This window comes from Megascapheus bottae, chromosome 4 (genome assembly GCF_031878675.1).
Source record: "Megascapheus bottae isolate mThoBot1 chromosome 4, mThoBot2.hap1, whole genome shotgun sequence".
Classification (NCBI taxonomy): domain Eukaryota; kingdom Metazoa; phylum Chordata; class Mammalia; order Rodentia; family Geomyidae; genus Megascapheus; species Megascapheus bottae.
In genome coordinates, this window is record NC_143512.1 from 44,432,708 (window position 1) to 44,448,177 (window position 15,470).

General features: G+C 41.3%; 1 protein-coding gene across 2 annotated transcripts in view; it reads left to right on the forward strand.

Moving 5' to 3' along the window:
- The window catches only part of Ocln (occludin), a 62,615-nt gene that overhangs the window by 15,043 nt on the left and 32,102 nt on the right, over nt 1–15,470 (forward strand). For both annotated transcript variants that reach the window (XM_090331782.1, XM_090331783.1), the window contains exons 2-4: nt 541–640; nt 4,078–4,753; nt 10,040–10,201. In XM_090331782.1, coding sequence (XP_090187908.1) covers nt 591–640; nt 4,078–4,753; nt 10,040–10,201 — 888 coding nt within the window. In that variant the 5' untranslated portion in view covers nt 541–590. The remainder of the gene's footprint in view (nt 1–540; nt 641–4,077; nt 4,754–10,039; nt 10,202–15,470) is intronic.

A 15,470-nucleotide genomic window follows, 5' to 3' on the forward strand; every position in this document is an offset into this window, starting at 1 on the left:
CAAGTAAGCATCCTGCCACTCGTCGGTATCCACAGGCCCCTAACATGGTAGTTTTGAAGTTGTGATCTCTAACTTAGAATTGCTGGTTTGAAAATCTTTGAATGCCATGGATGTGCAGAGCATGATAGAAAGTTCTAGGAGAGATACCAGCCTAATTTCCTGTGCTTAAGAAATCGGTGATCGATCCAACATGTAATGGCAGTGCATGAGAAAAATAAATGAGCAGTGTTTTTAGTTTATTTACTTTTTAACTTCTATTTATTTATTTAGCCAGTCCTGGGCTTGAGCTCAGGGCCTGAGCACTATCCTTGGGCTTTCTCAAGGCTAGAGCTCTACCACTTGAGCCACAGCACCATTTCTGGCTTTTTCTATGTATGTGGTACTGAGGAATCAAACCTGGGTCTTTGTGCATGCTAGGCAAGCACTCTACCACTAGGCCAAACTCCCAGCCCCTATTGTATTCTTTTTCTCTTTCTTTTTTGTGGTTGAAGAAAACTTTGGAATCTATAGTAATCCTATTGCCCTCTTTTTGTTGCCTAGGTTTGCTTATCTCGGGAGCATTGTTCATCTAAAGATCAGTGACATCAGCCATGTCAACAAGGCCTCTTGAAAGTCCACCTCCTTATAGACCTGATGAATTGTAAGTAAATAATTCTTTGGTTCTCCCACTCCCCCTTTTAATGAAGTCTATATGTAAAAATTGTGTAGGATTGGAACTTCAATCTACCCAAGGTCTATTTTTAAAAAGCAAACAATGTGTATTTGTAAATTTAAATGGTACCAAAGGAGATATAGAGTACACACACACACACACACACACACACACACACACACCACATACACACTCACACAATGAAAAATAAATTTCTATGCCAGAAGTGTATGGGTTTGATTCCTTGATACCACTTACAAATAAAATGCCTGAAGTGGTACAGTGGCTCAAGTGGCAGAATGCTAGCTTGAACAAAAGTGTTCAAGGACAATATATAGGCCCTGAGTTAAAGGCCTAGGAATGGCAAAAAAAAAAAAAAAAGTAAATTGCTCTATTTCTCTCTTAATGTGGTTTGTTTTTTATTTTATTTTATTTTAGTCATAAGGCTTGAACCTTGAGCTTTTTCACTCAAGGGGCCAGCACTTTGCCATTTTGAGCCATAGTACCACTTCCAATTTTCTGATGATTAATTGACAATAGGAGTTTCACAGCCAATTTCCCAAATTGGCTTGAACCACAATCAGATCTCAGCCTCCTAGGTAGATAGGATTAAAGGCTGGAGCCACCAGAGCCTAGCTCCTTCTTACTCTCCTTTCCCAAGATGATAGGTTTTCTCTGTAGATTTAACTACTAGCATGCATTTCAAATGTTTGCCTTAGTGGTTGTCTAGCTTTATATTTGTGTGTCCATTGTCCACTTTATTTTCATATATGATATGAAATTTTAGTATTTAAATCAGGCTCTGGTGGCTCATGCCTATAATCTTAGCTACTCCACAGACTGAGATCTAAATTGAAGGAGAGGATAAGTGGTAGAGCTGTAGCCTTCAGCAAAAAAAAGAGTCTGAGACCTTGACTTCAAACCCAGTACTGGTATGTATGCACACATATCCCAAAAGCCTTGTTTAGATGACTGTTGGTAACATATTGTTAGTTTTTATTTTGTTTTGTTTTGTACTCATATCAGCACAGGCTTACTTGTTCATAGCTGGTGCTCTACCACTGGAGTCATACCTCCAGTCATGCTTTTTACTGGCTAATTGGAAATAAGAGTCTCTAGGGCTCTTCTTCCTGGATTGGCTACAGAAGTACCTTGAAAATATAATGTGGTAGAGCTCAGGGATAAAGCTATGTGGTAGGTTGTGTGTCTAGGCATATGTGAGGGTCTAAGTTCATTTCCCAATTTCACAGAAATACAAAAAGAAAACAACTAAAACAATCCAAAATAAAAACTAACAACATGGAAAAATTAAATAATATATTATACTTAATCCAGAATATCTGATTGAAGTATAACACTTTTTGGTTATGTTTTTGCTGATCCTGGGGCTTGAACTCAGGGCCTTGGTGCTGTCCCTGTGCTCAAAGCTAGCATTATACCACTTGAGCCACTCCTGCCCTTTTCTGAATAGCTTATTGGAGATAAGAGTCTCACGACTTTACTGCCTGCCTGTGCTGGCTTTGAACCGTGATCTTCAAATTTCAGCCTGTTAAGTAGCTAAGATTACAAGTGTGAGCAACCATGCCTGACATGCTTTTTTCCATGGTATTTCTGTGAAATTCACTGACAATCTGGACCGGCACTGTTCCAAGCGCTAGGTAGACCCATGTAGCTAGTGGCTGCCCTTTTGGTACAGTTCTCTACTGCTTCAACCATGCAGGAATATCACAATCACCTCTTTACTGCTGTGGACAATTAGTTTTTAGTTACCATAAATTTTTATCCCATTGATGGGATTATAATTGTAACTGGTAAGTGACTACTGGAAAACAAGTTCACATTTTCTAGAAGAGTTAAAGATATACAAATCTGTGACCTGGAAATTCTATATCTCTGGTGTATACTTTAGAAAAGCAAGTGCTTTTGTGTACCAGAATATTCACTTGAGGATATTCAGAGCTGCACTTTTCACATTATCACCACACAGAGACAACTAAATGTCCAGAAGAATGAAATGTAAAATTTCAAAAACTAGCTGGCAAGTAGTCTCTAGTCTATTTTTTCTTCTTATTCTCATATACTCAGATAATTTCTTTGAATTCTCATGGTCAGCAGAAGCCAGAAGTAACATATTTTGTTTGGAGTAGGAAAATAGGTCTATAAAAATAAAGGGAAAACCAAAAGAGACTCACTCAGTTTAGAATGGAATTTGGCCTCCCTAGGACCCATAATTCTACGATTCAGTGTGTCTGTCCTAAGCAGTCTATGATAGTTAAATTATTGGGATGTGCAAAGTGGTTTTTAAAAAGATGACCCAAGATTCAAGTATTATCCTGAGGAGACCTCAGTGCTGAGTTTTTTTTTTATGTTGCATCAGTGCCATAACTAACTACAGGTCATACAGTGCTTTTTATAGAACAAACTGGGGAATGAACCAGGTGCTGGTGGCTTACATGCACCTATAACTAGCTACTTAGGAGGCTGAGATATGAGAGTTTTATTTCAGAGCTATTCCAGGTAGGAAAGTCTATGAGATTCTCAGCCCCAATTAATTCACTGAAAGTTGAAGCAGAGATGAGGCTCAAACGGTATAGTGCCTGTCTTAAGCAGAAAAGCTAAGGGGGGTAGCTCCTAAGAGTTCAAACTCCAGTTCCCGCATCAACAACAAGAACAACAAAAATCAATCCTGCAGAATGAGATTATCTTATTTATTTCTGTATCTCTTATACTCAGCATAGTGCCCAGAACCAGATCCCTGGCAACTTCAAGAAAGAGTTGTCAATTGAATACAGGACTGAGGGTACATAAGTGGAGAGGGAAGCTGCTAGGAACTATGGTAAACTAGCACTTTGTTTGAATACACCCATCTTGTACTACACAAACTGAAAGGTCAATACCATTGTTCTAAAACTGGTGTATTAGGTTGTAATTGACATAGTACACACCATTTGAGATGTTTACTCTTTCTCAAGTGATCCTCATGTGGAGAAAATTTGGAGAATCTTTGTTCTGTATTAGATTAGCGCGACTGTCATCCTTAAGGTATATTTCCAAGACCAGCAGCATCTGCATCATCAGGAAACTTGTTCTGCCTAAGATTTGCAAAATCAGCAGCTCAGAGGCTGGGCTAGTCATGTGTCTGTCTGCCTGCCTGCCTGCCTGCCTGCCTGTCTGTGTGTCTGTCCATCCATCCATCCATCCATCCAATCTTTTTTTTTCTTTTTTTTGCCAGTCCTGGGACTTGAACTCAGGGCCTGGACACTGTTCTTAGACACTTTTTGCTCAGGGCTAGTCCAGGGTTCAGTGGGACAGCAGCGATAGTTTTATTTCCCAATAATTATTTGTTATTCCAAGTACTTTATATGCTTTTCTTCTGTTTATCACCAAACTGTGCTAACTTAAAGTTCTTCTCATTTGCATTCCAGCAAACCAAATCATTATGCACCAAGTAATGACATATACGGTGGAGAAATGCATGTCCGACCAATGCTCTCTCAACCAGCCTACTCTTTTTACCCAGAAGATGAAATCCTTCATTTCTACAAATGGACATCTCCTCCAGGAGTGATTCGGATTCTGTCTATGCTCATTATTGTCATGTGCATTGCCATATTTGCCTGTGTGGCCTCTACACTTGCCTGGGACAGAGGCTATGGATCTGGCATCCTAGGGGGTGGCATTGGCTATCCTTATGGAGGAAGTGGCTTTGGTGGTTATGGGAATGGCTATGGTTTTGGCTATGGTTATGGCTATGGAGGAGGATATACAGATCCAAGAGCTGCAAAGGGCTTCCTGTTGGCCATGGCTGCCTTTTGTTTCATTGCCTCACTGGTGATATTTGTTACCAGTGTGATAAGATCTGGTATGTCTAGAACAAGAAGATATTACTTAACAGTGATAATAATAAGTGCTATCCTAGGCATCTTGGTGTTTATTTCTACAATTGTCTATATAATGGGAGTCAACCCAACTGCCCAGGCCTCTGGATCTCTGTACAGTCAACAGATTATTGCACTCTGCAACCAGTTTTATACACCTGCAGCTACTGGACTCTACGTGGATCAATATTTGTATCACTACTGTGTGGTGGATCCCCAGGAGGTATGAGTTAGTATTTTCTTCCCCACTCTCCTCTCTTAAGGGCAGAAGCTTTCAACTTGGGATTTGTATTGAAGGCACTCTGGGAACTTTGAAAAGGATGGATGAGCCGGGTGTGGTGGCTCACACTTGTAATCCTAGCTAATCAGGAGGCTGAGATCTGAGGATCAAGGTTCAAAGCCAGCCAGCCCCAGCACAAAAGGACCTGAGACTCTTTTCTCCTATTAACCTCTAGAAAATGGGAAATGGGGCTTGGCTCAAGTGGTAGGATGGTAGCCTTGAGTTGAAGAGCTCAGGCCAAGTCCCACAAAAAAAAAAAAAAAGAGGAAGAAGAAAAGGATGGATGACAAGGCCTCACTTATAATAATATCAAAATTTGTGGCTAAAGGCTGGTGTCAGTGTTCAGATGGACCATATAATTCTACCATTTTAAGAAATAGTTGGATGATTTTTAATGTATGCACAGAATTATGCAAGCATTACTACATTGTAACATTTTCTCTACCTCACTCCTGGAGCTATGGCTCAAGTGGTAGATCTTTGAGCAAAAAAGCTAAAGGGATAGCACTCATGCTGTTAGGTCTAGCCTTACTACTGGCACACTCACACAAAAGAAATTTGCTATCCAAGGAAACCTGTGTACTCATTATCCGTCCTTTTTCTATCCCTCCCCTATATAGACGTGCCTGTTTTCTGGGTATATTATATAATCTCACAATTTGTAGTCTTGTGGTCAATTGCTTTCACTTAGCTTGCTGGTTTAGAGTTATTCTTATTTCATCATGGGTGACTTCCTCAGTCTTGTCCTCGCTGACTGTGTTCTAATGTAAGTCCATGCTCCATTGGATTGCCCCACTGGTTGGTAAACATAAGAGCTGTTCCCATACTGCTTAGGTCACTGGTGTATAAATTTTTGTGAACATCCATGTACAAGTAAGTCTTTGTGTGACCTATATTTTAGTGTCTCTTTTGTTGCCTATGTATCTAGGGATAGATTGATGAGTCATTTGGTGACTCTTACCTTCTTGAGGATCTTTGAGGGTTCCCAAATTCCTACCAGCAATTTAAGAGGGTTTCAATTTTTCTTCTTCCTCACAGACATTTGTTTCTTGTTTACTTCTCTGATTTCTAGCTCTGCTAATGTGTAAAGTGAGACTTTATTGTGCTTCTGATTTGCAGGTACTTCATAGCTGTTAAGCATCTTTTGTCTTTTTTGGGGGGCCAGTCCTGGGGCTTGAACTCAGGGCCTGAGCACTGTCCTTGGCCTTTCTCAAGGCTAGAGCTCTACCACTTGAGCCACAGCACCATTTCTGGCTTTTTCTATGTTTGTGGTACCGAGGAATCAAACCTGGGTCTTTGTGCATGCTAGGCAAGCACTCAACTACTAGGCCAAGCTCCTGGCCCCTGTCTTTTTTGGTTGCGAAGATGGTACCAGCACATCTTTTCATGTACTTATTGGCCATGTCCTCCATCTTTCCATCATCTTTGGAGTAATATGTATTCACAATCTTTACTCATTCTCATTCCTTGTAATTTGGATGTACAGTTTGCAGTCTTTTTTTTTTCATTTTTTTTATAACCTCTGTACAGAGCTTTTAGTTTTGGTGAAGTTTTTCTTTGGTCACATGTGTGTGTGTGAGAGAGAGAGTGTGCATGCGCGTGCATGTGCACGTGTGCACACACTGGTACTGTGGCCTCACTGTGATTTGGCTTTTTAACTCATGGCTAGTGTCCTCTACCACTTGAACCACACTTTTATTTCTGGATTTTAATTGGAGGGAAAAGTCTCTTGGACTTATTTGTCTAGATTGGCTTTGAACCATAGTCATCCTATCTCAGCCTTCTGAGTAGCTAGAGTTACAGGTGTTAGCTACTAGACTGGGCACTGTCCCTATTTTTAAAAGTTGATCCAGGGGCCTGGAGCATGGCCTAGTGGTACAGTGCTTGTCTAGCATGCACAAAGCCCAAAGCCCTGGGTTTGATTCCTCAGTATCCCATACACACACAAGAGCCAAAAGTGGTGCTGTCGATCAAGTGGTAGCGTGTTATTCTTGAAAAGGCTCGAGGACCGTGCCCAGGCCCTGCGTTCAAGCCCCATAACTGGCACAAGGAAAAAAAAAAGTTTATCCAGATGACTCAGATATGTATGCAGCTGGGGCTGGAAACCCTGCCTTCTGAAACCATGAGTCATCTTAATTACATTAACACTGACTTGGGAATGCCCACTGTTGGACCTGAATGAGTTATTCTGGGAGTCAGACTTTCTCTAATAACTCCTTTTCCAGGACTGAATGGTTTCTTGCAGATGTGGATTTCACAGGTTGCCATTCAGACATATCTGTGCTAATAACTAAATGTCTGTACTATCTCACCATACCTGGTAACTCTTAATCCTCTGATTACTTAAAACTTGTTCTCTGAGATGTTGGGAATGTGGCTTAGTGGTAGAGTGCTTGCCTAGCATACATGAAGCCCAGGGTTTGATTCCTTAGTACCACATAATCGAAAAGGCCAGAAGTAGCGCTGGGGCTAAAGTGGTAGTGCTAGCCTTGGAGAAAAGAAGTTCAGGGACAGTGCCTAGTCCTTGAGTTCAAGCCCCAGAATTGGCAAAAATATACAAACAAAAAATCCCAAACCAAAAAAAAAATCTTGATTCTCTGAAAAAGGTTGTCACTGTGACATCTACATAGCCTCCCATTACTCACTAGTGGATATCAGGGCAAAGGCTTGATAACTGCCTCAATCTCAAGTGTTCTCAGGCCAAGGAGCCACTTGACATGCTTACTTACAGACACTGGATGACTGGCCCTGTAGGACATATCCTTGTCACAAGGTCCTTTATAGTATATATACAAGATACTGTAACATGGACATCTTCCAGATCAAATGAATTGTCGGTTCGTTTGCTCTAATTTGTCTTTGTCATTTAAGCTAAAACAAATCTATGGACTGAAATTTGCCAAACATGTCAGCAGCTGGGGGCATGAGGGGATGAATTGGAATATATTCAATATATGTGTAGAAATGTCTCAGTGAAATTTCCTCCTTATCTGACTAATGCATGCTTTAAAAAAAAAAAAAAAACACTAGGCATGATGGAATTTTTTTTTTTTTTCCAGTCCTGGGCTTGAGCTCAGGGCCTGAGCACAGTCCTTGGACTTTCTCAAGGCTGGAGCTCTACCACTTGAGCCTCAGCACCACTCCCAGTTTTTTCCTATGTATGTGATACCAAGGAATCAAACCCGGGTCTTCGTGCATGCTAGGCAAGCACTCTACCACTAGGCCAAACTCCCAGCCCCACATGATTAGATTTTTAAAGTTGCTTTTCAGGTTCGCTATTTTTGGTGTTGGTCCTGGAGCTTAAACTTGCTCAAAGCTAGTGCTCTACCACTTGAGCCATAGCTATACTTCTAGCTTTTTGGTGGTTAATTGGAGATAGTATTCTCACAGACTTTTTGCCCAGACTGGCTTTAACCCTAATTCTCATATCTCAGCCTCCACAGAGTAGCTAGGCATATAGGCTTCAGCCTCTGGTGCCTGGCAAGATTAGTAGTTTTCAAGTTGTTTAACACTAAACTAGGGGTAGCAGAACACAACTTAATCTCAACTTTCTGGAAGCCAAGGCAGCGGGTTGAATGTGAGTTTTGGACCACTCTGGGCTGCATAGACAGATGTAGTCTTTTTATTTGTTTGTTTATTTAGAGTATAGCATCATTGAGTTAATTTACTTTATTTTCATTTGTTAATAAAAATGTGGCTGTTAGGTGGATACGTTTTCAAGACTAGTTTTCTATAGCTCTCTAGTGGAGTTATGGTAACATGTTCTTTTTTTGTGTGTTCCAATCCTGGGGCTTGAACTCAAGGCCTGAGCATTGTCCCTGAGTTATTTTGCTTAAAGCTAGCAAGTACTCAACCACTTGCGTGATAGCTCTACTTCCGTGTGTGTGTGTGTGTGTGTGTGTGTGTGTGTGTGTGTGTGTGTGTGTAATTAGAAAGAAGAGTCTCACAGACTTTCTTGCCTGGGCTGTCTTTGAATCATGGTCCTCGGCTCTCATTCCTGAATAGCTGGGATTACAAACCTAAGCCACAGATGCCCAGCAGAAGACCACTCCTTTGATCACTACCATGCTCTGAAAGGAAAATGTGTATCTCAGGCATGGACACCTGTCTTAAAAGGGAACATCAGGGCTGGGAGTTTGGCCTAGTGGTAGAGTACTTGCCTAGCATGCATGAAGACCCAGGTTTGATTCCTCGGTACCATGTACACAGAAAAAAGCCAGAAATGGTGCTGAGGCTCAAGTGGTAGAGCTCTAACCTTGAGAAAATCCAAGGACAGTGCTCAGGCCCTGAGCTCAAGACCCAGGACTGGTAAAAAAACAAACAAACAAAAAAAGCATCAGAGGATGCCTGTGTTTTAAGGAGAGCTTGGGCATCCATGTCATTCTGTCTCAAGTTAGTAAACAAGCCAACCTTGAAGCTTCTTAAGTCAGACAGTGTAATGTCGGGAACAGAATACACTGAGTGTCCAGAATAAAGAAAGCACTCATCCAGGGGTAAATTAGGGCCAACCCACCAGCCCACTTTTCTACTTGTGACATTAGTACACTCATTGCATCTGCTATCAGATGTCCTTGCACTCATGTCTGAGTGTATATGTATATATGAGGGGTTTTTTTTTGGGGGGGGTGCTCCAGTACTGGGACTTGAACTCAGGGCTTAGATGTTCTTCCTTAGATTTTTTCTTCTTCTTAAGCTTTCCGTTCTACCACTTGAGCCACACTTCTGCTTCTGGCTTTTTGCCAATTATTTGATTTGTCTGTTGAGATTGAAATTTTGATACTTAGATCCCAGTCTCCTGAGTAGCTAGGATTGTAGGTGTGACCCCCAGCGCCTGTTTCCAGGTCACTTCACTAATATACTCACTTGGTCTCTACTTCAGAGTCACAAAAACAAATGTTATGACAATGTAATGGACTCAGTGACTAGTGGCAGGTAGAAACATTTTTTTTTTGTTTTGGGGGGACCTCCTCTTTGGAGCATCACAGGTTCTGATTGCAATCTGAGTATTCAGTCAAGCCGTGTGTGTGTGTGTGTGTGTGTGTGTGTGTGTGTGTGTGTGTGTGTGTGTGTATACATGTGTACATACATATTTGAATGTTGCTACTTTAGTTCAGTTGGTGTGGGTTAGGTTTTATAACTAAAATGTTCATCTCTACTTCAGTTTCATAATTGTAATAAGTAAGCAATTCAAATTAATTAACTATACCAATACCTTTGATCTCTTTTTAGGCTATTGCCATTGTCTTGGGCTTCATGATTATTGTGGCTTTTGCTTTAATCATTTTTTTTGCTGTGAAAACCCGAAGAAAGATGGACCGTTATGACAAATCCAATATTTTGTGGGACAAGGAGCACATTTATGATGAGCAGGCCCCCAATGTGGAAGAGTGGGTAAGTGTAATAAAACTTTTTCATCTTTTCATTAAATCACAAGGTTTCTGTCTTTAAATTGGTAAAGTGTTAAACTTGTCTTTGGGATTACTCTCTATGTATGTTGCAAAAGTTGCTGCTTATTTTTTACTCAAAATTTTAAAAGGGCGTGATGGATGGAAATTGTTTTACTAAAATCATTTCTGCTTTCAAGAACAGACCTACTCTTTGAAAAGCAATGGCTTCAAAAGACACCAGCAGAAAGTGTTTGGCTTTTGCATGATAAAAACAAATCTTATCTTTCATTTTGCTGCTTATCATTTTGGAGAAATCACTTGCCCAGGAGAATGGTAACCATTGACAACTTTTTAAACATTTTACATGGATGACAGTATGCCAAACCACAGTGACCAATTTGGCCTAACAGCCACCTGTGAAATAGGCAAAGAGAAGCATTGTAGTTTGGGCCTTTTTTTTTGGGGGGGGGGGGTGCCAGTACTGGGGTTTGAACTCAGAACTTTGTGTTTTCACTTAGCCTTTTTGCTAAAGGTGAGCACTCTACCACTTGAACTTTTTGGTGGTTAATTGGAAGTAAGAGTCTCACAGACATTCCTGCCCAAGCTGGCTTTCCTGCAATCCTCAAATCTCAGCCTTCTGAGTGCTGGCATTATAGACGTGAGCCACCAGCACCTAGCTACTAGAAAAGTTTTAGCTCAGGAGAGGTATATACTATCTATCACAGTGAATTTCCTATATGATGCAGTTTGCTAAAAGCCCAAGAAATCCCTTTCCAGAAACATCTCAGAAATATGCTTCTTCCTGTGCTCAAGTCTGTAATCCTGGCTACTGTTCAGTTAATTTTAGCTGAAATCTAGGGATCATGGTTCAAAGCCAGAGAAGGCAAGAAAGTCTGAGAGACTCTTATCTCCAATAAACTACTTAAAAACAGAGTGGGCTTTGGCTAAAGTAGTAGAGCACTAGAGCACTAGCAAAAGAGCTCAGGGACAGTGCCCAGACCCTAAGTTCAAGCCCCAAGATCAGCCCGAGAAAAAAGAAAAACAGAAATGTGTGCTCCTGTACTGTTTTGTGTTTTTTTTTGCCAGTCCTGGGCTTGAGCTCAGGGCCTGAGCACTGTCCTTGGACTTTCTCAAGGCTAGAGCTCTACCACTTGAGCCTCAGCACCACTTCCAGCTTTTTTTCTATATATGTGGTACCAAGGAATCGAACCCGGGTCTTCATGCATGCTAGGCAAGCACTTTAACCACTAGGCCAAACTCCTGGCCCTCCTGTACAGTTTTTAGAGATGTTTGGAGATGGTTTTTGTTAGGGTGCTGTTAGTAGCAGTCTTTGAAACTATCACAGATTTCTTTTATATATATATATTTTATTGTAATTAGTAGAAGGGTTACATTATATTCACCAGATAAAAGGTGCATTACTTCACAAATATTGATACCCTTTCTCATGTCATGGTCCCCATCCCCCCTCCCCCCCCCCCCCCCCCCCCCCCGTTCATCTTGATTTCTCCCGCTATCACAGATTTCTTTAGGCACAATTGGTTTCTTGCCAAGAAGTCTGGGTGAGAACATTGCCTCAATCATGGGCTTACTTGGCCAGTGCGAGTGGGGCACAGAGAGGAGGACCAGGCAAGCTGGGGGTCATTGATATCCTGAAGTCTCCCTGTAAGCCTCTAGGTTTTAAGAAACCTAGAAGCACAGATGAAATTACTTCTACTTGGCTAAGGAGCAAAACTGAAGCTGTCTTAGGAAAGCCCAGAAAGGGGGTGGAGTGTGGTTGTTACTGGGCCCTGCCTTCCATCAGAGGGAAGCCCTTCTTCCTTGTGGCCCCTGAGATGGGAAGGTGAGAGGCAGTGTTTCCACCTCCAGCTTCAAGCCAGGCTCACTGCAAGATGATAGGAGGATCTGTTGTGAGCCACGAAGCCAAGGTTTCACCCAGAGTTTCTGGGTGTGTCATTTTCACTAGCCGTAGGGTTTGTTTACTTAAGGTTTCCAGAGGTTAACAAAACAACTGAGTACCAGTCATATTACAGCCCAGTGAACTTTGGACTGTCATCTGATTTTTTTCCTATCATGAAGGCTCAGTCAGTTCCACGTGTTTTTGATAATTTGGTAAAAGATAGTCATAGCAACTCAGGGAGGTGATGATGATGATTCTTAAAAAGACATTCTGCCAGGCTCTAGTGGGTCATACCTGTAACCCTAGCTACTCAAGAGGCTGAGATCTGAGGAACCAGTTCAAAGCCAGCCCAGCTTCGTGAAGTTTTATCTTCGATTAACCACCAAAAAAGCTGGTGTTTAAGCAATAGAATGTTAGACTAGAGCAAAAAAGCTTAAGGACAGTATCTAGGCCCTGAATTCGAGCTTCAGGTAGCCTGGTACCAGTGTCTATGCTTTTCATTCTGAATTTCTGAGGAGGCTGAGATCTGAGTATCTCAGTTCAAAGTCAGCCCAGCAGATAGATCCAAGAGAACTGATTAGCAAGTGGGCATATGTTAAGTTTTATTAAGTATTTCCAAGTTACTCTGTTTTTAATTTTAATACCAATATTATATTTTATATATTAAAGTTCAAGTCAAGGTAAGCATTTATTTACTTTTTATTTTCATATTTTGGCCGCGCTGGGGATTGAACTTAGAGCTTGCTTGCTACCTTTCTTGCTAGTGTACTTGGTAGACACGCACATTAGCACCTGAGTTCCACCTCCAGCCCTTGTACTTGGACTTTAACTGTGACCCCCTTACCCCTGCCTCCTCAGCAGCTGTGATTCTAAGAGCCACTATACCCAGCAAAAACCTTGCCTTATTTATTTATTTGTTTTACTGGGGATTGCACTTTGAGCTTACCAGACAGGCGTCTGTCACTTTTCTTTATGGTAAAAATAGTCAAATTCCTTTCTTCCAGTTTTTTTGTTTTGTCTAATTTTTTAAATATAGTCACTTCACTGTGCAATAGGAAACCAGAGCTGCTTTCTCCTACCTATTATCAAGTCACCTATGTTTGTTTATATTTCCTTTGGGTATGTATGGGTTATAAAGTTTGTGAATTTACATCTTTAGAAAAAAGTACAGGTTTTATAAAGCCTCCTTTTTTTATTTTATTTATTTATTTTTTTGCCAGTCCTGGGCTTGAGCTCAGAGCCTGAGCACTGTCCTTGGACTTTCTCAAGGCTAGAGCTCTACCACTTGAGCCTCAGCACCACTTCCGGCTTTTTTTCTATATATGTGGTACCGAGGAATCGAACCCGGGTCTTCATGCATGCTAGGCAAGCACTTTAACCACTAGGCCAAACTCCCGGCCCCAAAGCCTCCTTTTTTTAAAAAAATGAAATTATCCAATGCCTTTTTATTATACGTGTTTTTATAAGACATGCACATAAAGACATCACTTCTGACAAATGATCCTTCCTCCTTTTTTTTTTTTTAAGCTTTCTTATTTATGGTCTTGTAAGGAATTCTTGGTGTTATTAAGGGTTTATGATGTTTGTGGTTGAAACAGTGTGTATCACTTTTTCTTGGTTTGTATTTTTTCTGGACAGGTCACATTCATTGGTCCAATGTGCTTTCTCTTATAATTTTTACCTTTTGGCTGAGATGGCAACATTTGATTGGTTTCTCTGTGGTGATTCTTACAAGTCTTTTGAGGGGGTAAAGGTTAACTTTTATGAATCATAATTCAGAGGTAGTTCTCTATTTATTGTCTGATGGTAGAAAACTTTTACAAGCTAACCATTTAGATAGATTCTGGTTTCAATTGTGTTCCTTCTCTTCATTGATGTGCAAGGGAGGTGCATCTCAGAAGCTGAGAATGAACTGAGGTTTCAGTGAGATAAGAGCAGGAAGTTGGGTGCCATGGGCTGCCTGTAATTCTGGCAACTCTCAAGGCTGTGGCAGGAGGGTCACCTGAGCCCTGGAGCTTGAAACAAGCCTGGCCAGCACAGTGAGATATCCTCTTTCTCTCTTTCTCAAAGAAAGAGAAGAGAGAGAAAAAAAAAGCGGGGGTGGGGGGGACCTGCTTTGGAGCATCACCTAGTGGTAGAATGCTTGCCTATTGCGTAGTATGCATAAAGATCCGGGTTCGATTCCTTGGCGCCACATACATAGAAAAAAGCCAGAAGTGGTGCTGTGGCTCAAGTGGTAGAGCTCTCGCCTTGAAAAAGTACAAGGAGCTCAGGCTCTGAGCTCAAGCCCAGGCTGACCAAAAAAAAAAAAAAAAAAAAAAGCACAAAGAACAAAGAAAATTAAGAGCATATGAAACTTCAGATGTTCTTCATTCTGAGTGAACCATCCTCACAATTATTTGAGGGTTTTGTTTTTTTTTTTTGGTGTGTGTGTGTGGGGGGGTGGTCATGGGGCTTGAACTCTGGGCCAGGGGTGCTGTATACCTGAGCTCTTCAACTCAAGTCTACTGCCCTACCCCTGGAGCCACAGTCCTACTTCCCCGTTTCTAGTGATCAATTGGAGATAGGAGTCTCAAGGTCTTTAGTGCCCGAGCTGGCTTTGAACCTCAATCCTCAGATCTCAGCCTCCTGAGTAGCTAGAATTACAGGTGTGAGTCACTGCGCTCAGCTTTTTTTTTTTTTTTTTTTTTTAGTCAAAGCAGAAAGTCAGGACCTGCTGGCTTTGTATAGCTCTGTTAGTAAAGGATTCGGATCATTTTAAGTTTCAATTCTTAGACAGGTATTAGATAAGTAAGATAGATAGATATTAGACTAAGAGGATTTGGGAGTGTTTCCCTCTCTTCTGCTCATTAAGAGAAATGGTATCTCAAGGAGGTGGAAAACCAGGGATGGAGTTCTAGCATCCCAGCTTTGGTTGACTTAGGCAAATGAGTTTGGATATTTTAAAGCAATATGTAAAGAAGATTGGGTTGGAGATTGGGCCTGGTATTGGGAGAAATAGCTTGGGAGCCAGGTGCCAGTGGTTCATGCTTGTAAACCTAGTTCAGGAAGCTGAAATATGAGGATTGTGGTTTGAATTCAGCCTGGGCAGAAAAGTCCCCATAAGGAAGCTAAGTACTTCAATAGAAAAGACACGTTACTCACCATATAAGGGTAGTAGCACTGATTCTAGTACTCACTGGCAAACAGCTTAATGTTCTTTTTTTTTTTTTTGCCAGTCCTGGGGCTGAGCTCAGGGCCTGCACACTGTCCTTGGACTTTCTCAAGACTAGAGCTCTACCACTTGAGCCTCAGCACCACTTCCAGCTTGTATATGGTATCGAGGAATCAAACCTGGGTCTTCATGCATGCAAAGCAAGCACTCTACCATTAG